The sequence below is a fragment of the Astyanax mexicanus genome, chromosome 2, assembly GCF_023375975.1.
Source record: "Astyanax mexicanus isolate ESR-SI-001 chromosome 2, AstMex3_surface, whole genome shotgun sequence".
NCBI lineage: Eukaryota > Metazoa > Chordata > Actinopteri > Characiformes > Acestrorhamphidae > Astyanax > Astyanax mexicanus.
The window spans coordinates 50,903,958-50,930,643 of NC_064409.1; the positions used below are offsets into that span (position 1 = coordinate 50,903,958).

At 37.6% G+C, this 26,686-nt stretch overlaps 1 protein-coding gene across 3 annotated transcripts in view; it reads left to right on the plus strand.

Annotated features, from left to right (window-relative positions):
* The window catches only part of LOC103030744 (GRAM domain-containing protein 2A), a 45,300-nt gene that overhangs the window by 2,197 nt on the left and 16,417 nt on the right, over nucleotides 1–26,686 (plus strand). For all 3 annotated transcript variants that reach the window (XM_049474501.1, XM_007244360.4, XM_022672364.2), the window contains exon 2: nucleotides 12,420–12,545. In XM_049474501.1, coding sequence (XP_049330458.1) covers nucleotides 12,427–12,545 — 119 coding nt within the window. In that variant the 5' untranslated portion in view covers nucleotides 12,420–12,426. The remainder of the gene's footprint in view (nucleotides 1–12,419; nucleotides 12,546–26,686) is intronic.

Sequence of the window (26,686 nt, forward strand, 5' to 3'; positions counted from 1 at the left end):
TAGTGTGACCAGCCTCTCTCTTTCTCTGAAGCAAAACAAGATATGAGTTATGAAGATATTATTATTATTATTATTATTATTATTATTATTATTATTATTATTATTATATCGACCAGCCCCAACAGCAAGTTACTTTACAGATTAAAGTCTTCTACAGACTGTAGATGAAGAACTACCTTCTCATGTCACCCCATGGGGCATCACTTGTGACGCAGGAATCATACTGTCATTAATGCGGTGTTTATAAGACTTAGGCCATCTGGGGAATGCTGGGAAGTACTGGGACATCTGGGGAAGGGGTGCTATTTCCCTGACTCTTGTCACAGTGAAGCTTAGAGATCAACCAAGGACACGAAAACAAGTGACCCATTGAAGTGCTCAGCTTGCTCTGGCATTCCTCTTTTTTTGAAGAGGTCTGACTGCACAATAACACTTTTTTGCCTGAGCTGATGGGCCGGTGGTGCAGGAAGGAGTCTTGTTTAGAACTTTCTGCAGATTCTTGGCAATGTGTTGGCCAGTCCTTTATGTATTGGTTTGAAATTGAATTATAAGTCTTTTCCTGTTTATATACTCAAAATCCTGACAAAACATTGTTTTTACACCCATTTAACCATTTTTTCAGCTCCACTGATCATATAAGAACACTGTTATTCTGTAATTACAAACTGTAGTCCTGTATCTGTTTCTTTGTGTACTTTATTATTATACTTTATTATTATACTCCTTTCACCTTGTTCATCAAGGGTATATGTGTGTAATGTGAATTACTCTTTCCCTGAAGTGCATCACATGCTCACATTGATACATGTATAAACATCATTTTTTCACCAACAAAAAAACTCATATTTAAGAGACGACTCATAGCTTTATGAAGGGAGATGGATGTGTTAGCAGCTCATATGTGGAGCATCTTTTGCTGGAGTGAAGAGCAAACAGCTGGTTCGTGCTCAGGTCGAGGAGGTGAAAAAAGACCAGGCGGTTTGCTTTTGCTGTTTTTGCAGCTATAGCTGCACAGCTGAACTAAGAGAAGTGTGGATACGAGAGGGAAGCACGTAGCAGCATGCTCAGATTTGAGTCACTTCAGCCTGGTAATGTGAACATAGCCTTAGTGTTCTCTGGAGTTATCTCTGGTTCTCCTTTCAGTTCTAATTGAAAAGAGTTAAGGATAAAGTGAGGTGGTGGTCATCCAAATAACTGGAATAACTTGGAATAAGCTGATACATTTATTTTCTTATATTTGCATCTTTGCATCTCCAGTGAGTTCGAACCACAGTCCAACCTATTTGCTCTGCTGTGTTGACTGAAACAAAGTATGTGTGTGTGTGTGTTTGTGTGTGTGTTTGTGTGTGCGTGTGCGTGCGTGTGTGTATTGGACAGGACTCAGGAGACAGTTTAATAAGTCATGGTTTAGCAAAGGCAGCAGGTATATCCTGGACTGACCTAGAAACTCTAATCTTATGTATGATTAAATGCTGAAGATTTCCAAAGATTTTTCCTTCCACCTCCCTAAAACTCTTTAAATATCTGCTTTTCTGTATAAAATGTATAAAATACTCTATAATATGGGTATCAAGCCTATTCATAGACTTTATTTTCCTTTCCATTGACATCTTCCTTCCAAAATGCTGTTTAGGTCAAGACAAGGCTTAATCCTTACCTGGGTAATTTTCATTAAAACATTAAAACTTTAGACTTTCACAGTGTTTAATGCAACATTTAATGCAACATAACCTGCCCGGCCTTTGTCTCTGTTGTCCACTGTTCTGTAGAGGGAGATAGCTCAAGCTGCAGCGATTAACAATCCTGTTAAAGGGGAATTCCATCGATTCCATCATTACAAATTATTGTCTAATCATTGAAGGTATAAAGAACATCACAGTGACATGGGTAGTTCTTCATTATAGAGAACCTAATATAATCAGAATTGTAATTCAACGAGCTATTTAAAGAGTAACATCTACATTTTAAAACTTTATTACAAAAAGAAGTGACCACAAACACATTGTTTGAGACACTAAGTTACCTTTGTTTCACAATATGATTTTTGATACGAATTTGGATTGAAACATTAATACATTAAGGGTTGGTTTCCCAGACAGGGATTAAGTAAAAGAAAAGTTTATTTGTTTTGTAAAGTATACTTAACATGGAAAAGTACATACTTTTTAAAATTACAATATGTACTTAAATACATATACAACTTATGGCAACTTAAGTCTATTTCAGTTGTAATGAAGCTTTATTTAAACACAACATAAATTGTGCTTTTAAATTGTTTCTTTAAACTTCTACAAACTTAAATCGATTAATGTAAATGTTTTTAAACAGCTTTTTAATACACTTGAAGTATATTGTAAATGTACTAATTTGCGTATTGATGCACATATTGTGTCCACCCTAATGCTACTGGAAATAAATACACCACAAAGTGCACTTTAAGCACTACTTATATTTTCAATCAACACAACATATAATTTAAAGCATTGCTTAATAATACATTTTATGGAAATACAGAGAACGTATATTTAATGTGTGGTTTCATAACATATATTTAATTGAAAATGCACTTTTAGTATTCTTTACCTAATATGAACATACTTTAAATGCTCTTAAGCACACTTCCTTTTTACAAGAGTATTCTGGATTTACCTTGCAATGGAAAATTTCCATTCAAAATGCAGTTTACATCAAGAAAAGGTTTAATCCTAGTCTGGGTAATTGTTCCTAAAACTTTTAAACTTTAGACATTCACAGTCTTTAATACAACATGGTACTTTCTACTGTGTAACAGGAAGTGTAATACAGTACTGCAAACAGGAACTGACATCATCTGTTGCCCCACAGTGGCCCACAGTAACTGTTCATATATCTTTATACCATAGTCAAATGCACACAGTCTACCTCAAGTCTGTACCACAAGACTGTCTGTCTGTCTGTCAGACAAGCCACACATTGAGACACTCCATAATTTAATCAGCCACACTTATCTTCACTGTGAACCTAGACTCACAGTCACCACTGCACTGACTTTAAAGAACATCTCACTTTGAATAAAAGTGGGAAGTTCTATGGGTGGAGCAGGAGGTAGAGAAAGGGAAACCACCAACACCACAGGTGCTGCCTCAGTCCATGTATCTGCCTGGCAAATGAATAGAAAGTACACAACGAGGAGGTCTAAAATGTTAGCTCAACACTGACAGATAATGCTTCATATCACCTCAATGAACCCAAATAACATGGTTGAACTGTTTATTTTACTTGTATGGTCTCCTTCAAATTATTTTAGAACTATGGTAACTATGGTAACTATGGTAAATTCAACAACAATTGACAGATATAATATGCTTTTGGTTGATGTGTCATGACACATTCAAACAGTGTGCATTCTTCTGTTGTATCAAGCATCTCAAAAGTAAAAAAAAAATGTGACATATTGAATGTCCTGTGATGTGATTATACAGCCCTACTATGGAGTGTGGAAATGCTCCATGTCATCCAATATGTGGGTTGCTGTATCAAACCTTTGTAACTTTATGTACTACAATTTGGCAACCATTTTAATTCTCAAGCATTCAGTATTCTTATCATTATATAAAACAAACTAATTTGTTTTTAATAAAGGTGAAAAAATAAGCTCAGTTTTGTAGTCTGTTAATCATTTATATAATGATGTACTCTCTACATCATTATATAATCTATTGGCACCGTGCACTGTGAGACAATGCATTCAGTATTGCTAACAACATTCTAGTATCAAGACAACTAGAGCTGCAACGATTAGTCATATAATTGACAATGTTGATCATGAAAATGTGTCATTTCCAAATGTCAGTGTCAATTAATTGTTAATTTGTGACAGCACTGCACTACACAAAGTGCTGGGGACAGAATCACAATGGAAGAGAGGTATTGGGCTCATTTATACAGTTTGGAATCCTTGCATTGTCATCTTAAAATATGCCCAATATGCCATTCCATTGATGGAATAATCTGGTCTATATTCAGTATATTCAGGTTGTCAGCTGATCTCATTCTTTCAGCACATACTGTTGCTGAACCTAAACCTGACCAACTGCAGCATCAACCCCACATCATGTACTTACTTAAATCCAGGTGGGGACTTGCTGGCAGTGTATATTCAGTACTAAGATTTTAATAACTATTTTTTCTCATCACTGTGTGCAAGCCAATAACTTGAACCCAGAGAGGATTTCTGCATTGTGTGAAAGGTTTCATCAGTTTTGCATTGATTTTACATCAGCTTGCTTCTACAGTCACCACAAATGTTGTGTGCAGATTTTAAAGCTTTAAACACAGTTGAAGTCCCACTGTCTCTCGACTATGTGTATTTGTTTTTACATACATTGGTCAAAAAGAGAGAGGGAGAGAGAGAGAGAGAGCATTAGACTGTTTAACAAGAGCAGCACAATGCAATTGACTGCAACCTTTAAATATCAATATTGTAAATAATCTCATATCAGAGCAAATATTTGATATGGTCCAAAAGCATTGACCTTCAAAGCAATAATAATATCAATAATTATGCACACACACACAATTATAGACTGTAGTACACACCACAGTAATTGGAAAATGTCTAGTGAAATAATGTGTTTGTTTATGGCAGCTGACTTTTATTTTATATAACTTATATTAACAAAGTTTTAAAAAAAAAATAATAATGTCTTCTCTCCCTCAAACATACAATCACATTACATACAACATAGACCTACATAATACCCCACTGAACTTCCTCAACACTCCTGTGTTTCCGTAGTGTCCTCATTTTTCTCATCCTCTGAAGATAGATTTAATGTACAGTTACTATACAGTCAACATCAGTGCGGATTAATTAATCTGTAATCAGTTGTGGCCCGAAAATATAAACACACTTCAAGTGCCTCTTACTTATTTTTGCTTTAAGTCTCAGCCACTCTCAGTTTAATCAGAGTTGGGTATCAGTAATGGTTTTGATATCATTAATTGAGCCATTCCAACAAATATACAGACCGTGCTCTGTCTTGTGGGATAAATCATTGTTATTGGGAACATGAAAAACTTAACTAGACTAGACATAGATTTCTTAATTCGTTTAGACACCTAAAACAAAACAACCTAACAAAAATAGAAGAAGTACCAACTGATTTCCTCAACAAAGGAGAAATAGTCTAATAGTATGTGGGGTTTTTTTTCGTTGTAGGGTCTCTCTTCAAAACAACATTGTATTTTCCTTCTTTGACTGCATGATGTATACATTCTAACTTTCCCATGAGCAAGATTCCTCATCAGGATCCAGTGGGAATACATTTTTGTGTGATGATGATTCACAAGAGATTTGACATGCTATACAGTACATGTTCTTATGGGTCTGGCCATTTAATCCAAAAATATATATTTCTTTTACCATTTTTTTTTACCATTCTCCAATAATGATTTTTAAAGATTTCCCAATTTTTTTATTACAGAGTGATTTAACATGAGTCAGATAGATTTCTGCTCAGCGATAAAATGCAATGATTTTTTTTAAAACGTTTCTTTAAAGCAGCAAAGCAGCCCTGAAGGCTTTTGTCTTGAACAATATCATCTCCGTCTAGCTTCTCTGTGCTTTGTATAAAGAGTCCACAGAGTCTCTAGCTGGAATACATCTACCTTCCCACTGAATGGGCTCCATGGAAACCTGCCCTGGCCTTTGTCTCTGTTGTCCACTGTTCTGTAGAGGGAGATAACTCAAGCTGCAGCGATTAACAATCCTGTTAAAGGGGAATTCCATCGATTCCATCATTACAGGTTATTGTCTAATCAATGAAGATATAAAGAGCATCACAGTGACACATGTAGTTTTTTATTAAAGAGAACCTAATAGAATCAGAACTGTAAGATCTCTGAGTGGTTCAGTGGGCTAAGCACTATGATCGGGAAATTGCTGGTTCGAATCCTAGTCATGCAGCTTGCCATCAGCTGCTGGAGATCTGAGAGAGTACAATTGGCCTTGCTCTCTCTGGGTAGGTAGATGGTGCTCTCTCTTCACATCATTCTAAAGGGTGATGTCTGCAGCACAAGGCGTCTGTGAGCTGATGTATCAGAACTGAGTCGCTGCACTTTCCTCCGAGCGCACTGTGATGCTACCCAGCAATGCTGCAGCAGCAGTTTGAAAAGAGGGGGTGGCTGACTTCACATGTATCAGAGGAAGCTTGTGCTAGTCTTCACCCTCCTGGTGTTGGGTCTTCACTAGTAATAGGGGAGAGTCCTAATAAGTGGGTTGGGTAATTGGCTGAGTAAATTGGGGAGAAAATGGGATAATAAAAAAAAAAGAATCAGAATTGTGATGCAACCAGCTAATCCAAAGAATAACATCTCCAAAATCTACATTTCAGAACTATTACAAAAGGAAGTGATTGCAAACACATTGTGCCATGTTTGGGACACTAAATTACCCTAGTTTCACAATACACCTTCTTTATGAGGTTTGACTAAAGCTTTACTTTAAAGTCATTTCAAACGTCATGGCATAGCAGTATGTAAATTGATCATGAAGTGTTAATTCAGGGAATATCCTGGGAGCACCCACACCTGTATAAGTTTGAGGTCTTATCTTGGGAGTGAGGTTGAATACTGGCTGAGTGCTCATGACAAGTCAATAAGACAACACATTTACTTTAGCAGTACTATTCTAAACGTGAATTTCAGTAGTGCTTTTTTAATCTTGAATTTACTTTAGTGGTGCTACTAGTCATAGCTATATCTTGGCAGTGCTATTTCATTTTGATCACGTGTGAGTGAAATTCACATAGAGAAAGGCAGCCACTCCTTTCGAAAAAACAAACAGACACTAACATTAAACTTAATTTTGTTTAATCTATATGAGCCGAGTGTAAACATGAACTTAAACCTGCCATTTGTGGCCACTTCCTGACAGCTGCTAACTATTTAGCCAATCCCCTAGTTCCTGTACAATTACTTGACTTGGGTGTACAGCTCCTGGAGAAGCCTTTACTTGAAGAAGAGCATCTTAACATTATGTGAAGCATGTTTATTCTTTTACACATTCTGAAAATCTTAAGTTTTATTGCATCTCTCTAAAATTTCTTTGCATCTTTACTTTTTGCTAGTTTCGCATATGTTGTTCTTGACCTCAGTGTGACCAAACTGTTGTTTTCCTTCCTCTTTCTCTTAGTATTCAGCAGTCAGAGGGTTCAGTTTACAGTCTGACTGTATTCCGTTCTCATTCTGTATTCCCTTCCTACTCTAAGTCTGTGGGATCAGGCAGCGTTCCGGACATGAAAGCCCTTTTGTGGTGGTGCCACACTGTGTGCCAACCTGTTTCCCATCTATCTCCATTCTGATCACATCTCTAAGCAGCATGCCAGCTCCTGTGAGTGGCCGCAGGCCTCCCTGGGGTATCATTTGTTCGACCGTGCTCTGGACTTGTTCAAGGAAAATGGGCACTTTTCCTTTTCCGTCAGTTCCAGGCTTGTGTTTGGACAGGAGGGAGACAGCTAATTTTTACAGAGATAATGTGCAGAACCAGGTGAAAAGGAATGAAGTAGAAGCAGCTACTACCAATGAGGCACACTCACCTGCACACCTGTACCTATGTGAGGTGATTTGATATTGTGTAGCCCTGCTGTAGAGGTCAAACACATTTTGTTTACTAAATAATTCCATTTGTCCAAATTCCAAGTCCATAATTTAAATTCCTAGTTTCTTTCATTTTTTATGTTTTCGTTATGAGATCTGCATGAACAGATTTGCACAGGACAAATATGTGGTGTTGGCACTGGCTCAAAAAATCCATATAAGTGAATCTTTAGATGGAACAACAGATATACAGCTCTGGAAAAAAAGACCACTTAAAAATGATGAGTTTCTTTGATATTACCAAATTGAATAATCACAAGCTATCAAACCAAGCTAAACTGTTAGAATTTCAGCACCAGGAGTGGCATAAAGGTATCCAAAAGCAGTGTGTAAGACTGGTGGAGGAGAACATGCCAAGATCCATGAAAACTGTGATTAAAAACCAGGGTTATTATACCAAATATTGATTTCTGAACTCTTAAAACTTTATGAATATGAACTTGTTTTCTTTGCATTATTTGAGGTCTAAAAGCTCTGCATCTGTTTTTGTGATTTCAGCCATTTCTTATTTTCTGCAAATAAATGGGCATGTAGAATTAGAATATTGTGAATTCTCCCAGATTTTGGAGTTTCACAGAGCAGATAAATGCTTTGAATTTTGCCCGTACCCCAGTTATAGAGATGTTGTCCGTTCGCTTTCGTTTATTTTTTATCTTTTGCAGTGAATGCTAAGCAAATGTGACAAACATTCAGCATAATAAAATGACCATACTCTTAATTGAAACATATTCAATTGATTTAAGTTATTTTAAATATATTTGCTTATGTGGTTTGTTGGAGTGTACAATATTTGTTGCACTGGGGCATTTTTTCATTTAATCTTGTAATATTGTGCAATTAATGTAGCATTAAGAGTCTAGTCCAAGACCAGCATCAAATAGAGGGTAGAACAATGATGGAATCCCAGAGCACGAGTGGTCTAAGGCCTTGTTTGAATGGGATTAGTTTTACACAGGGAGGTGAGATAATACAATTCTTACCAGTGTTTCTTAGTCATTATAGTTTCTGGAATCCATGCCCCCACTTCAGTAAAGATTCCGTAGCCATTTACCTTTGATAAAACAACGTGTAAAAATATTAAAACCTCAGGTCATATTATAACGCCTGAAGGCACTTACAGAGGCCTCAGTTTTGTCATGCTTGACAAAGATACCTCAGGTGAAGTTAAAGTCTGAGGTAGACCTCATTCTTCGTGTTGCTTTAGGCATGTTTCATGTAGTAAACAGCCTATATGTGTTTTATGAATGTGTAGCTGCAGCAGTGATGTATTACTCACATTTTTCTGCAGAAGGTGATGGTTGTGTGTAAATCAAGTAGTCACTCCCATCTGAGTCTTTTATTTGGATCATTCTTGTTCTGTGAATATCACTCATATGTTTGAGACGTCCTGTAGTAAAATGAAATTACTCCCAGTGTAAAACTAACTCCCAGTCGAATATGTCTTTAGTTTAGTTTAGTGGTTATATAGTTGTGTTACAGAGTAAAACAAAAATGATGTCTATGCTTAATCTATTTTTTGTGGTTCATCCCATTAGTTTATTGCTTGGGTATTTCCAGCATAAGCCATGAACTTGCAAATGATTTCCATATTTGCATTCCGACTTGGTCGGCCTTCTTGCATTTGTTGACATTCACACCTCTATATTTAGTGCTTGTTATCAGCTTTACACCACTGTGTCTCTGTCTCACTCCCTCACTTTTCCACCCGTCCATCTTACAGATGGCACTTGGTCGGGGAGCTATTATCAGACTCTGAGCCATGTGTGAGTAACGTCTGTGTTCTGCTTCCAGCTTCTAGCTCTTGCCTGCTATCATCTTTTTGGATTCCTCAAAGCCATTATAGCTTTCTACTGCTTATCAGGAAGTTGCTGAGGGAACAACGTGTATGGAATAGGGACTATTCAAAAGTTAATTTACCATTTTTGTTTTGGGCTGTCTAGACCAGGTCATGCAGAATTGGGGGCTCGTCCGGGATTTAAACTCAAGACCTCTGGATTTGGTCCAATCCCATTTCACTCCTTGCCCTTACCACTTAGCCTATGAGTAGGATGTCCCGATTATTGTCGGAATTGAGGGCTAGGGTGATGTGTTATGGCTATATGGCACACTCTAAATGATATAAATAGATTTTTCAAAGGCAAAATACAAATGGAGATTTCTGAGAAATTGCTGGCAAGACTGCTGCACAAGTGAACAAAAAGAAACCCACAAATTCCTTTTTTTTAATATAACTGCTTTACTGTTTAAGGTGGAATGGGAAATTCAAACAAGTAGTAAGTGAATAGCTTACTTTACAAAATATGTAATACATAATTACTGCAGCACACAGACCTCTCATTTTAAAGGGATATGATACTCCAAAATAAACAAAGGGGTTGTTTAGCTTTACTGCTACAGAGTAGCTCTAGTAGCCTGATAATGAAACAGTGTCCTTTTCATTATTATTTTTTATATTTTATCAGGTTCTTGAAGGGTTGTCCAATTTCTTAGAAGGAGTATGCCAATTATTTCCCCCTTGTAACCTTTTGTAATGCTCAAAAAAAAGGGGAATCGGTACAAATAATTTATGAGATTGGGCCTAAGTGTGTAACATTAGCTGTTTTTTGGCCTGATTATAATAAATCACTGATTATAATAAAGAATTATCATTAAGACAATCTAATATAAAATTATAAAATTTGTATTTTAAACCTATAAGCAAAAGTTGTACAATCACCTGCCTTTTTTCACTGAAAACAGTTTGACCTAAAAGCCAGATTCTAAATGGCTGGTAATTTTTTCAGTTAGTGGCCTAAAAAACATTTCACAACATGCCCTCTTCTCCCAAGCTATGTTTTGTTCTGCCAATCTGTCCACTGGGACGCTGTTCAGCAGATTGTCCTGGCACTGCTTGTCTCAGATAGAAAATCATCACTAGGACAGGGGCGACGCTGCTATTTGTGTCTCATCATTTTCTTATTCATTCTCACATCCTGTTATTAGCTTAATGCTGTTTACTCTACTGAGGCCTGTTTACTGACAGAGAGATTGTAGCTGATGCTGTGAATAAGAGTGTGCTAAAACCAACAACAGCTGTGTAAAACCTACCTGGTCTTATTTGTTTTAACACAGGCCATTCCTTTTTTGTAGTAGAAAAAAAGAAGAGAAAAACTGTATTGAAGTGTGAGTAACATTAAAACTCTTACTTAGATAAAAGAGGAAGTATAGAGACCAGAATGTGCTTGAGTGAAAGTAAAAGTGTGTAAAAGTAAGAATGTCAACACCTTAACAGAACTATTTTCAGGGCTTTACTGAAATAATGGGAAGAAATCATTGCATACAAATCAAAGTAATAATCTTTATTAAAAATGTTATGCAATTATATTATCTCTGTGTCTTGCATTAAATGTTTTTATTGAAAATAAATCAATGCAAGGTGCAGAATCATGATTGAGAAAATAACAACAAAAAAAACCCTAACAGAAATGCCAATCCTAATCATTCACAAAACACTTTTCCTTAAGATAATCAAAGAAGCCAAGTTACTTTTATGTGTAGCTGTAAAAGGTAATGTGCTTCTCAGCCTAGAGCAGAGCCTAGAGCTGTGTTTCTCTGCTGTCATAACACAACCTCATAACTACATTTTATGCCCTCTTGTAAATACTTGTAAAGTGCCATACAGCTTTTAAAAAATTATGGTATGTAGCAAATGCAGTTATATTACGATTCTATTAAGTTAAATAAGAATAATGGAGGTCAACATTGAATTGATATAGTCCTTATGAAAAAATTCTATACCTTAAAGATACATTTTATTACACATTTTCATATTTTATTTTACCATAAAAATGTGTCCTTTCACTGAACAGCCATAACAGTTGCACCACCTACGGTACTTGTTTCTACAAAGGAGAACATTGTAGTTTTATAATTACAGACTGTAATATATATATTATTTTTTATATAAATGTATTTCTATTTTTTATCCAATTTTCTCCCCAATTTACACGGCCAATTACCCAACCCACTCATTAGGGCATATTGCCACAACACCAGTGGAATGATGCCTCCTCCAATACATGTAAAGTCAGACTCCGCCTCTTTTTGAAAGCGCATGGACTCGGTTCTGATATATCAGCTCACAGATGGCTTGTGCTGATCGACATCACCCTGTGATGGGGTGATGAGGGGAAAGAGTGCTATCTACACACCCAGAGAGAGCAAAGTTTTCAATTGTGCTCTCTCAGGGCTTCGGCAGCTGATGGCAAGCCACATAAACTGCATCCTTTATTATCCTACTTTCACTCTGTTCTTCAGTGGTCAGGACCCCACAGGATAGACCACCAAAGATCACCTATGATTTGTGTGTTGTGTTATCCTCAGCATTGCCATGACAATGACAAGGTGATTAGTTGGTTGCATTATCTGGTTCAAGTGGATCAGACACAGCAGTGCTGCTGGAGTGAGAATTGTGTACTAAAGGATGGATGGAAAGGAGGATAATAATAAAGTATGCAGAGGAGAAACAGAAGGACTACAGTTCTAACAGTGATGACACAACTACAATTTGTGCCTATGTGTTTAAAGAAGAGTGAATAGGGACAATACTACTAACAAAAATAATTAAACTCAGCAATAAAAGGTTTAAGATAGAGCTAAGTTTCCTGTCTGAAGACACTAAAGACAAACCCCCATAAAGATACCACCTCAGTGACAGATCTGTGTATAGAACAAATAATCATTTAAAGTTGAAGTTTTAAAGTTAAATGTAATGTACTGTGTGTTCTCTGTAACCCTCTCAGGTTGAGGATGATGACTGAACAGTTGGATCAGAGTGATGAGATGGGCTTGCTGACCCCGCCGGAGATCACTGAACAACCAAAAGAGGACGATAGCCATCTCCCCCCTCACTTCAGACACGGCATCATGTGAGACCCTCAACCACACACACACACACTCAAACAATAACAGCACTGCTCTTTTCTGTCAGATGATCTCTACTGCAGGCCCTTTTTTTTACATGGGTCTGGAATGTTCTTGTAAGACACTCCACTTCTGCCTGGCTGCTTCTTCAAGCCTACAGGCCTGAGCCTGTTCCACACTGACTGGTTCTGCAGGGCATTGAAGACTTACTGTAAAACTCTCAACACACTACTAAATATACTAAACTGCTTTCTTAAGTCATTTAGCAGTTGTCTTGCGTGCATTATAAAGCATTAGTAATATCAGGGCATTGTTTTGTCTGTATCTAAGTCTAAACCGGTTGGGGAAGGACAATATTGATTCACTTTCCGACAGATTTCAAGAGTCTTTGAGAAAGAAAACTGACTCACGATCAGCTGCACCCTTTCTATACACTGAAACCATACAAACAGAGCTCTAACACAGATGCAATTAAGGTTTGTTGTTTAATGCATCTCTGCCTTATATGTGTGGTGGATTATCCTTAGCAGTGCAGTGACAGTGACATGGTGGTTAGTTGTAGTTAGTTTGCATTATCTAGTTTAAGTGGATCAGACAGAGGAGTGCTGCTTACTGTGATTTACTCTAAAAAAACTCTAAACGCACTCATAGAATCAGATACCAGCTACTTTCTTAAGTCATTTAGCAGTTGTCTTCCCTGCATTATAAAGCATTAGTAATACCAGGAAATTGTTTTGTCTCTATCTAAGACCAGACCGGTTTGGGAAGGACAATATTGATTAATTGTTCGACAGATTTCATGAGTCTTTGAGGAAGAAAACTGGATCACGATCAGCTGCACCCTTTCCATATATTGAAACCATACAAACAGGGCTCCTTCACAGACACGTTTAAGGTTTAATGCATCTCTCCCTTTTATGGATAGGTGCTTATTCTCAGCAGTGCAGTGACAGAACCAGAATGGTTTGGGAAAGACAATATAAATTTCTTTTCCAACAGATTTCAGGAGTCTTTGAGGAAGAAATCTGACAGCTAGAATGATTATAAAGTATGCAGAAAAACAGAAAGGAAACTCAGCAATGATAGGTCTATGATAGAGTATGATAAAGTTTCCTATCTAAAGACACTGTCCTATCTCGAAGATCAGCTGCACCCTTCCCGTACATTGAAACTATACAAACAGGGCTCTTACACAGACACGTTTAATGTTTAATGCATATCCGCCTTACTGCATATTAGTCACAGTGTAATTAATGCTGCTGAGCAGTAGTTTGTTTGCCGGTTAAAAGCCGCTGCAAATGATCTCAGTTTAATCACATGGTGAGAAGTGGCTTTAAGGAGGGTTTTTGAGCTTAAAGGATTTCTGAGCACCTTCATCCCTTTATTTGTGAGAACCCTCGGGAGACGTCACTGTGCTCTTTCTAAACTCTCGGGAACTTCAGTTGTTTCCCACACTGACTGTGCTTATTACTTTAGTCAGTTGTTGTTCACAGAAAGGTTGATTATACAGAGCAAAAACAACAAGACTGATGCATGTAAAGGCCCCAGTGTTGCAGTTTTGGGTTGTTCTATGCTAGGCAAACAGTGATCATGTCTCATGACTTTTTTTTAGCATGCACCATGGAAGCAAAAGAACACTGCACTGACCTGTACAATATGAATGTCGGTCCTCCTGCATTGAATATGGATGTAATTTCGGTAGAGTCTTGAGGTAGACTTGCATTTTAGCCAGACGCTGTCAGTCACAATCATTACCACCCACTGCTCTGTCTACTGTGGGTGGTAATGGCTTCTATGGCGTATTCCTGGCACAGATGTGACATTGTGGTTAGAGGAATGTTAAATGACCAAACAAGTACAGAAATGGAATGTCCCATTCCTCTCGCACTCACACTCAGTCAATCTACACACTGCTATCCTGTGACTTTTGGTATGTCAGTTTTACTGTCATTGAATCTTGATTATCAGTATTTAATCTGGATAAGGCCAGGATACATAAAAATGCAAGTGTAAACACACCCAGGACACCCAGGAAACTCGTCCCAGTAAATCCAAAACAACAGTAATAACTTGCACACAACACGCGTAACTTGCATATTCCATCCCGCACAGCAGACACATCCAGGTCTGACCCACTCGAGACACATTTGAATATTGACTGAAGTTTAAATGCATGTGGTTAAAACCTGATCAGGATACAGCCCAGGTTCTTGTCACATAAAGTGAGCTGACAAACATAACATACAGTGGTATGACATTTTTTTAAAACCCCTTATAATTTTCATGCTTTTGCTTTAAAAATCACTGAATCAGTCGTTGTTCGGATCAGCAATTTCAGTTAAATATATCATATATCAGATGAACACAGAAATATTTGAGAAGTGAAATGAAGTTTATAGGATTTAGAAAGTGTGCAGTAATACTTTAAACAAAATTAGGCAGGTGCATAAATTTGGACACCCATGTCTTTTATTGATTTGAATCCCTTTAGCACTAATTTTTGAAACACAGAATTTGTTTAGTAAGCTCATTGTAGTTAACTATTTGTAACAACATTTTTTAAAAAACCCACAAAACCAATTCACTTGGAATACTGTAATACTGTGTTATCACATAAATACAGCATTACAGTACATACTGTTAGACCTGCGTCGTTTAAATAGCAAGGGTGCTTGCAAGCAAATGCGATGGGCGTGGTAGACTAAAATTAAGGGGGTTCAGGTAAATTTCTGGTGAATTGCTATCTTGACAATGGAAAACAGAGGTGCACCACTAACTGAATATAGAGAGCAAATTCTGGGCTCTATACACTCTTAATGTCAGTGGGCCCCTATCTATGCCAGTACACAAGGAACATAAGCGACAAAAAAAATCAGGATTTTCATACCACGCCCATGAATTGTCAACACAGGCAAGACATACTTTTCCTGTCGTTACGATAGCAAAGACACACTGACGCCCTAAATCAAGCTGCGCGGTGCGCAGTTAATGGGTCGCTTGTAGATCACTAAAATAGAGCCTCAAGTATTGATAGCTCTATCTGGTTAGAGATTGAGTGAGAAAGAGAGAGAAAGCGTGGGTAAAGCAGAGAGGTTGTCATGGTTGGAGATGAGTGTGATGGAAGCGTGCAGTGGGAGACAATAGACAGAGAAAGGGCCTCATTAGAGCGGAGAGTGCCATCTCTCTCTCTCTCTCTCTCTCTCTCTCTGCTTTAGCTCACAAACACAAAGAGAGCTTTCTGAGAATCAGGGCTGGGGAGGATGGGTAAGTCCTCACGAGGGTTTTAGACCACCTATGCTGTGGTGAGCCATGTATTAAGAAGCTGGCAGTTAAATTTGATTTCATTTTTGGCAAAACGCACACTTGGGCAAAACAGATTCAATAAAGCATTTTACATAATATCAAAAAATAGCTGCACCTACAGGATGACTAGGGATGACTTTTCTACAGGCCCTTTTAAAGTACAGTGTTACATTAATAAGTCTTGCAACCAGTGGCTCCTCCTTTTCTGAATCAACACTCTCATACGCCCCTATTCCAACGCTCGTCCACATACTGCTGCCTTCTCAACAGCTTTTGTTGAAGACACAAATACTACTACTACCACTACTGTGTGTTGCTGTTGGACTCGTTATCAACGCTCCACCCCTACCACAAAATCTGTAGGAACTGCATTAGTACTGTAATTTTCGCTTCTAATTCAACAGGTCTCACTGCTGGGGGTTAAGTTAACAAAACTGTAATTAAATTATTTCAAAGTTAAACAAGCACTGGATCTACACAGATTTCTCTCCTGAAAACTGTTTATTTAGGTGAGTAAAGTGCTAGCTGTGGTTACCAGCAGCACTAGCTGTGGTTAGCAGCACTTAGCAGTAAAGATTTGCCCGACAGAGCTACACCTGAGGAACCCTGAGAGTTTCGGTAACCCAGGGCTCTATCAGCTAGCGGTTTGTCCCACGTAGCTTGTTTTAACACGGTAAACACACAGACTAGAGTCTGATATACTCACTTATGAACGGCGAAAGATCTAGCGATGTGGTTGGCGGCTAATGCTAATATTGCTGCAGCCTCAGTGCTGAAGAATATACACTGAAAGTCCTTTATAACGCTGCCCTTCAGTGAAGTGGCGTTACTGCTCATTACAACCTAAAATTCATACCAGATTGCAAAGGTACACCAGGTTATAAGGCCCACTGACGATTTTTGAAAAAAAAAAAATATATATTCCCAAAGATTTTAAGTGTGCCTTATAGTCTGAAAAATACGGTATATTAAAGCTGCACATGATGGATTATTGCAGGACACCATTAGGAACCTCTACAACTCCAAGCCGCGACGTCACGCATGTTGCATTACACAGTACTTCTGTATGTGTGGCTTAATAGAATATATAATATATATTAATAGATATAATATAATATATCTATAATATAATATATATTAATAGATATAGCTCATACCAGTCCACATTTGTGATCATTGATTGTTCCCTGTATTCTTTAGCTTTCTATCCTTTCGTCCAACTAGCATAGGGATCTTCTTCTTTCTGAGGGCAGATATCTTTTTTTTAAAGATGAGTGCATTTCAGGTTATATTATTATTGAAGATGCTGCTTCATTTCCTTTCTCCTCCTCTGACTTACAGCAGATTGTCACTCTTCTCTCTATCATATGTCTGAGTGCTAATAGAGTGGGACACTGCAATGTGTGTGTGTGTGAGAGAGAGAAAGAGCACTAAAGAGAGGGCGAGAGTGTGAGCGAGCGCTCTGCCGCAGCATCTCCGTCCTGCACGTGCCCACTCCTCACGTTTAGAGGCGTGCAGCACTGGTTGTGTAATAGCACAGAGCACAGAGGAGGGGGAGTCCTGTTGCCCACACTCTCAACCCACCATCTTCACTGCTCACCTGCTGGGTCAATCAGATGTCAGAACCAGTGTCAGTTCACTCTAAATAAGTGGTCTTTCCTTTAAAGGCACAGTAAGTGCTTTTGTTATGTGAGTCTGGGCATTATACTGAATCATCCTGTGGATCATGATTTAAAAGGTGATGTTTTGAGCTTGTTTGGTTGTGGGTTGTAAATGTGCTGATTAATCTGAGCCCAGTCAGTTATTTCAAGTGTGTTCACTGATTTGTGTGTGTGTGTGTGTGTGTGTGTGTGTGTGTGTGTGGGGGGTGCTGTGATCTAGTTAAGTCCTCTCCCGGCCTCCTCCTGTGTCACTGCACTCGAGACTCTCAGGCTATTTCAATATGCATGAGACTGAAATAGACAAGAACATGACATCACCAATCTCTCGTCTGTCAGTCAAACACCAGCCAAGCCTGAACGGATTTTCACCTCAGCAAAATTGAATTTTTACTGCCCCTCTCCACACACACACACACACACACACACACACACACACTTTGTGAGGGCTGTGTTAAGCTGTAGGGCTGTCAGTAATCAGTAGCTGATTTGCGTCCTCTCTTTGAAGTCAGTCTTAATTAAGCGGCTGTTGATGAGGACGGGCTCTACAGTGCTCTCGTCCCACTGGAGCCTCTGTGTTTTTCTATTACTGAGACTGAGGCGGTGCTGAGGGAGCGCTCTGGCACAGAGTGGCCTGTTTACAATGCAGAAGACATCTCTCTCTCTCTCTCTCTCTCTCTCTCACACACACACACACAACAATTCTCACAGCAGAGCTTGTCACACGCACCTCATGATGCTCATGATGATAGCATAGTGTAAACACACAGGCAGGTTTTCATGCCTCTAACCACAACATCACATGTTCAATATGTGTCTACAGAGCTGCCACAGAACATCTCTCTAATACACACACACACTTATTCCCTTCCTTCCTTTCTCTTTACATTTTGTCATTGCTTTTTTTCCTTTTTTTTCTCATTCTGTCTCTCTTATTCATCTTTCCGTTTCTCTCTTCTTTATTTTTCTCACTCCTCACACTCACATGCTCTCTCTTTGGCTTTCTCTTGTTCTTGCTCTCTGTCTCTCTTTCTGTCTCTCTCATTTTCTCTCACTATCACAATCTCTTTTTCTCTTGTTTTCTTTTACTCTCTCTTTCTTGCTCTATATCAGTCTCTCTCATTCACTCTGTTTCTCCTTTCTTACTTCTCTCTCTCTCTCTCTCTCTCTCTCACACAGACTGTCCTCACTTTCTATCTCGACATATTTGCCTTACATTCTCTCTCCTTACCTTTTGTCATTGCTTCCTCTATTCACCTTTCCTCCTTTCTTTCTCTTTCTTTTTTTTCTTTCTGTCTTCTTTACTTTTCTCGCTTTCTCTCTTTTTCTCACTCTTTCTCACTGTCACTTGCTCTTTCTCTCTCTCTTGTTCTTGAGCCCTCTCTCTCTCTGTCTCTCTGTTTCACTAATTCCCCTCACTTGCTGTCTCTATTTTGGAACTGGCAGTGTGTGAAGAGTCATTATGGGTGTAATTGATGAGCAGAGATGTTAAGGCTTGTCCTCATCATGTCTCGTTTGTATCCGTCAGCTCTCTAGTCTAATGCCTCAGCTTTTCTTCCTCTGACGCTCTTGTCTGCATGAGGTTATACATTTTTGTATTTCTGTTTTTCTGTGCGTCTGTTAACGTTAAAGTAGGGCTAAATGAATGACCCTTGTCTGGCTGTTCCTCTGTAAAGCATTTACCATGCACTGCCCACACAATCTGCCATCTCCACATTTCCATATCAGTGAGGCGTGAATGACTGGTGGTATGTTTCCATGCGAGAGACTGAATATCTAAAGAATACAGAGTGTAGGAATACTGATCATAATGATCTTTAACAGCTTATTTATTGTGAGTTTGCAGTGGTCGTGTTTGTGGTGGCAGTGGAGGAAGAGGGGTCTTAGGAGCCTGTTTGTATCAACACTCTTCCCTTTACACACCCATCATAAAGATCACTAAATGCTGTTGTACTATTTCTGAACATGCCACACTGGTGGCTTCAGCTTGTTGTAGGAGACCAGCCCTCTTTTTCTGATAAGTGGAGTCAGAAAGGAGAGATAAGAGAGTTAGAAAGGAGGACACAGGGGGTGGAGGGGGTTTAATAGAAGTAGTAGTGTGTGTGTATGTGCACATGTACAAAGAAAAAATCCTAAACCACAAATGTTAATACACTATATCATTACTATCCAATTAAAAACTCCATAACTACAACTTAACTGGAGAGAAATAAAACCTTCCTAACTTTCAGTGGAAGTCAATGTAAGAAAAAAAATTCAGGTAATTTCGGGGAATTTGTATTGGTTATTTGATCAGGAAATTTTGAACATGTAAGGGACGATTTTGTGTTCAAAATATGTAGTAATTATTTCAATTTTATTTAATTATTTCATACACATATTTACTTAGGTTGTCTTTATTATGTTGTCTAATAATAAAGTGTGTTTGATAATCTGAAATAAAGTAAGTATAACAAAAAAAAAGGAAACCTGTAGAGGGAAATCATTTCCCATTCCATTTCATTACATATTTATACAGCTCTGGAAAAAAGAGACCACTTAAAAATGAAGAGTTTCTTTGATTTTACCAAATTGAAAACCTCTGGAATATAACCATGAGGAAGATATATGATCACAAGCCATCAAACCAAGCTGAACTTCTGCTTGAATTTTTGCACCAGGAGTGGAATAAAGTTATCCAAAAGCAGTGTGTAAGACTGGTGGAGGAGAACATTCCAAGATGCTTGAAAACTGTGATTAAAAACAAGGGTTATTCCACCAAATATTGATTTCTAAACTCTTAAAACTTTATTGATATGAACTTGTTTTCGTTCGGTCTGAACGCTCTGCATGTTTTTTGTTATTTCAACCATTTCCCATTTTCTGCAAATAAATGCTCTAAATGACAATATTTTTATTTGGGAATTGGTAGAAATGTTGTCTGTAGCTTATAGAATAAAACAACAATGTTATTGTAATTTAACTCAAATATTTACCTATAAATAGCAAAATCAGAAAAACTGATTCAGAAACTGAAGTGGTCTCTTTTTTCAGAGCTGTATATACACAGGGGTTTTATGTATCTTATTTATGCCACTTTTCATTATAAAGAGACAGCAGCACAACTGATTCCACTAGTTAAATCAATTGGTCAGTCTTTAAATAGCTGATGAAATGAGCTTCTGCTTGGCTGGAATGAAACCCTGCTGCCACACTGACTCTTTGCAGATAAGATTGGATGCCCTTGCTCAAAGGCATCAATCATTCTGTCACACTCATGTTTGGTGAGGTGAAAACACACAAAAAACAGATATTGCTACATGTAAGAAAAGAGCTGAGTCATCAGATCATCTAGCAGCTGATCTCAGAACAAAGAGACTCAGCACTTGCTCTTTTTGACTGCTTCAATTGTGTTTGATGGTGTGTGTGTGTGTTTAACTGTGAGAGAGAGAGAGGCTGTGTCCATTTCTAAAGTTGTGAGGGCTTTTACCTTTCCTCGATCCTCAGTGTCAGGTGTGTACCAGGAATAGACAGCACTTCTGCATGGTTTGCATGGACAATTCTAGCCAGACATCTCCAGTCATGATCATTACTGTCCACTGCGCTGTTCACTGTGGGTGATGATGATTGTGAACACCTGTGTCTGTCTAGAATTGTCTGTGCAAACAGAAAAAGAAATCACATTTATGTTCGATGCAGGAGGCCTCACACACATTTCTCAGAGGTCAGTTCAACATTCTTAAGCTTCTATGGAACATGACGAAAGTCACAAGACACGACAATATTCCCATGACCCATGACATTTGGCATGTTAGTGTATATATATATATATATATGTGTGTATCAGTAAATGTATACAGAGTGAAAGCTGTGACTATATGGCTTATTGTCTTGTGGAGTTACACCCCTGATAGTTGCTCTCTCAATAAATTGTACCTCTAATTATAGAGTTAATTGTTTGCTGTAAAGCTGCTGACTGGATTTATTGGAGTGGAGCACTGGCATTTTTTTAAACACATAAACAAGAATGTAAAAAAGACTTAGCACTAATGCTGCTGGGCTCCATCTGTGTATTGACTAGTAATAACATTAATAAGCACTGAAATATAATGAAGCGTTCAAATGCATCAACATGTCAAAATGATCATTTCTACCAAACCTGAGTTGTTGCTTCTTCTTAAATTATAATTAATAACTGCTGACAACCTACATTTCATCCAAGATCACAGCTCACTCAGTTTTCTTTCAGCTAAACAAAATAAATCGATCAGAAAGAAAGAAAGTAAAAGATTTAATGAGATTCACTGTATGTGACTCGGTGGGAGTGCAATGTGTCTGTATATATATCTGGAAAAGAGTGGAGAGGTTAGTGCATATATGTAGTGAGTGTGGGTGTTAATCCTGTTTATAACTTCACGAGGCTGTGTGTGTGTGTGTTCATTTGTATAATATATGCGTATGTGTCTGTGCATGTTATGATTAGGCCACAGGTCTATGAGAGCTACTGGAGTAATGTTGGGTTTTGGTTAAATCCGCTACAATAAAAGTACATTGATTTACAATACTTACAACAGAATTATCATCATAATACTTTGCCCACAGTAACGATGATTTCATAATACTATAATTCTGTGATAGTCGATATACAGCTCTGGAAATAAAATAAGAGCTCACTTAACAATTATGAGTTTCTTTGATTTTACCAAATTGAAAACCTCTGGAATATAATCAAGAGGAAGATGGATGATCACAAGCTATTAAACCAAGCTGAACTGCTTGAATTTTTGCACCAGGAGTGGCATAAAGTCATCTAAAAGTAGTGTGTAAGACTGGTGGAGAAGAACATGCCAAGTTGCATGAAAACTTTTATTAATAAACCAGGGTTATTCCACCGAATATTGCTTTCTGAACTCTTTATGAATATGAACTTGTTTTCTTTGCATTATTTAAGGTCTGAAAGCTCTGCATCTCTTTTGTTATTTCAGCCATTTCTCATTTTCTGAAAATAAATGCTCTAAATGACAATATTTTTATTTGGAATTTGGGAGAAATGTTGTCCGTAGTTTATAGAATAAAACAACAATTTTCATTTTACATATACCTCTAAATAGCAAAATCAGAGAAACTGATTCAGAAACTGAAGTGCTCTCTTAATTTTTCCAGAGCTGTATATTGCAAGACATTTCTCTATGATACTTCAGGACTTCAGGAATTATGTATTTGTTGGTCACAGAATTTCACAACCAATATTTTTTGCTACATGTATACCCAATTCATTTAATTAGCACCAACACATGGAGCAATGAAGCAAAAACTTTAGTAAATCAAATTTGGGGCCGAGCCTATGTTTCAATAAAAATATTGATATTTAATGCAATGTACTACAAATGAAAACAATATTTTGTCCCCTTCCTAGTTAATCATTACCAATTTTCCAACAGTTACCAACTGTCTCAATTTATTGTTATTTACAATATTCTTAAGCATTAATATTTAGCAGTGTTTGAAAATGTCTTTTTGTAGTAGTGTCAATTAATACTTATTGAAGACTTTTGTTAACCATTTAACAATATTTTAACTGTTATTTGCCCTTATTGTAAAGCTTTGCCTAATACCTATTTTCTGTTATTAGTAATGTCCTGTTCTATATGTGAAGAAGCCTTTACTGGTGCAACTGATTGTTCATTTGATCATTTGCCCCGTGGTTGTGACATGCAGTATGATGCTTAAAGTTGTATTACCACCTTTAAGAGCACACACAGTAAATGGGCTGAGGATGCAATACCTCGTACCTAAACTTATTAACCCAAAAGAGCCTGTGATGACGCGTGTCTCGCAGACCCTTTAAAAGATATGGAAAGTTTCTTGCGCACTCCTTCCTGTTCATCACTTCAACTTACGAAGTCCCTGACACATACTGAACATCCTGAGAGCATCACAGGACAGAGTGTGAATGTGTGATCTTTCATCTGATCTTATTTACAGAATGTAGGTGTGCTGGGTTAGTGCTGGAGATAAAACTTGCTCCCTTTAAGAGTGTATCTTTGTTTCTACAGATCTATTCCAACACATTTAACATTTCAAATGCTTTAATTAAATATTGTACGTTCCATAAAACCAGTTATGAAACAATTATACATTTTTTTATGTCATTTATGGATTATTTAGAATTTAACCTTAAAATTTTTACCCTCTTTATCACAATAACTGCTCCATTAATTTACCTGACTAAATGTTTACTTTTGTATTAGTATTTAGGTTAAACAAAACCTCCATATTCCAGTTTGCAGTTTTTGAACAAAGTGAAATCCTCAACTACATCCAGATCTGAGGATTGCTGGTTTAAGTCTTGAAACATGCTGCTCTCCATCAGCAGCCGGAGTCTGAGAGATGGCACAATTGTTGGTCAGCTCAGGCATCTGTTAGCTAATGTTTTCTAATGTTTTCTACAAGAGGCCCATGTTTCTGTCTGGATTGGCTGTAGAAACTTTTTGACTGGGATTCCTGCCTAAGATCTATTCTCCAATAACTGCTGTAAAAAATAATATATACTGTGGGTTATGCTGTTTAGAGACCCTCACTGACATACAGACTTTTAAGAGCACAACCATTAAAACCCCTCAGTCATACTGTTTAGATTTATGAGTGGAAGCCGTTGACGAGAGAAGATGTTTAAGAGCGTAATCTTAGCTAAAACTCTCTGCTAGTAAACCCTGTGTGGGAAATCAGCTGTGTGAAGTGGGTTTGGGTCACTGAAGAACAACAAAGTAATTCAGGGCTGCTTCTCTTTCAGGGGCCTCCAGAGTGGAGGCACTTTGGCAGACGGTGCCTTTACCCTCTACATGCTAATGACCACGAGCCACAACGGGCATTTGTGGAAAAAAATATTTGCACACACTGCAGGCAGGGAGGAGCAGTGCTTATGGGGTTAGTTCACCTCCGCTGAAGGTTTTGCCTCAACACGCACCATTAGCTCGTACACCAGCCTTCATTTTGCATTCCTGGGAGGAAACACCAAGCCTTCACCCAGAGGAGGGGAACTCCAAATATGTGCCTTACAGGGGCATTTTTCAGAAATGTGTACTTAACCTCCTGAGACCCAGACTTTTGCTTGGTGTGCATTTAAAATGTCTCCTAGCTATAAGTAGGATAAGTGGGACCTAACAAGCATAAAAACTAGATTTTGCCTTTGTACAGGTAGTCGTTTTTGCAAAAAAACAATGTCCTCATATCGGGACAGTAGTTTATTTTATCATTTAAAAATGATGATTGCCAATTGAGATAAGAAGTACCCATTTAGTTCAAAAAATATTTTTTTGCTTTTTACAGTAAGTAAATAAATTAATTTTCAATGAGAATTTTTATCTGGTTCGTGTTTTTGTCTAAACTGGCTGTAGAAACTTTTGACTGGAATTCTTGCTGTCTTTTTTTTTTTTAAATTAACTTGTAATGTTGAGTGTAATGTTGTAAATTGACCACTAGATGTAATCTCATTGTAAGGCCAAAAGGGTCAACAAATTTAAGTTAATTTAGGTCAAAAAATTAACTATCATGGTGCAGAAATGTAATGTCCCCATATGATGATGGAGGGTCTTAAGGGGTTAGGTTAATGGTGGGCATTTATAGAAAATAATTTAGGATCCGTCATGTCAGTAACTTAGTAAGTACCTAGTAACCCGCTACTCTGTGCATTACTTTTTTGTAATTTTTCCTCGTAAAAAGCACAGTCACTTTTTTTTATTTTCATGTCATAACCAAACACGCTACAATAAATGCCAGGTACTTCACTTAAACTCAGTTTTTGCTTATATTTCCACTGGAAAAGAACCAAAGTTTGGATGTTACCCCAGAACGGGTAAAAGGGAAAGTTTAGCTCATTCTGGCCAACAGAGCTACGCTCGAGAGGTAGTAATCAGGATAAAGGTAACAGTTGTCTCTTTATTGCTGGAACTTACAATGGTTGCTGTCACACTGTTTTCAGCAGCTGCTAAAAGTAACTAATAAAGTAACTTGAAATTAACTTAGCTACTTTTCAAAGGAGTAATCAGTAATGAAATTACTTTTTCAAAATAACTATGCCATCACTGTTTAGGGTAAGATTTATATTGTCTTCAAAGGTCTCCTTCTGCTAAATTCCACTTTTTCTTATGAAAAAGTTCCTCAACCTCCATTGTCTGCTGTAGCTAAGAATCACCCACCTTTGCTCAGGACCACCCACAGACACGCCAGGCTGTAGCAGAGCCGTTAATCTCGTCAGTTAATGAGCTTACAACTCTGTTTACACTAGCTATTTAACGTTAGCTATCTTGCATAAGTAAATATAGGTTTAAATCGGATCTCCGGTTGATTCCGCGTTTTACCAAGACCTTAAATATACAATAGTACGATTTGACAACTAAAACAGTAGCACAACTACCAAATTTGATCTTAGCATTTGTGATCACAATGTGTCAGAAATCAGATAGCATATTTTGTTTTTTTGTCTTTTTGAAACATTTTAAATGTAATTTTACATTTTTGTGAATGACTTAACTACTGCACACTTTATAAAAATGTGATCATTTTTTTATCTTCAGTTTAAAACTGAGGGTAAAATGATGCTGTATTTTTATATACTCTTAACAGAACTGATTAACTCCATCAGGTAAAGCTATATGTGCTTATCTAGTGCTGAAATGGGATCTGAGCTACGAGTTATGGAGTTTAGAGTGTTTTTATGTTATGCATATAGTTCTATAAATAAGTAGATCTTTTCTGGACAATTTCCGCTATAATGTGGATATTCCAGGACAACAGCCAGCTTGTATCAACCACAAAGTGTGTGGTGGGCATTGGGTTCTCACTGCTGCAGCAACTAGAAAGCTCAGCTTAGACCATATAGATTTGTTTATGTTTAAAAAGGGTTTTGAATATTTGACCTGATTTGAATGTTTGACTTGGCAAAAATAGGCTTCAGTGAGAGACTTCTTTGTCTTGAAATTTAAATAAATAGCATAAATAGGAGATTTACATGCATCCCTGGTAGGTGAGACCTGGTTTATGTTCTGCACATATGGTGTGTTACGCCTGAGAGATCCATCGCCATTTACATCATTACTTTTCTGTATTTCTTTGTGTAATGCAGAATTGCACATCACGGGAGCTTTATTTTCCACACTGATTATCTTATAATGACAGTAAAGCATATGTACAGTATGACAACACAG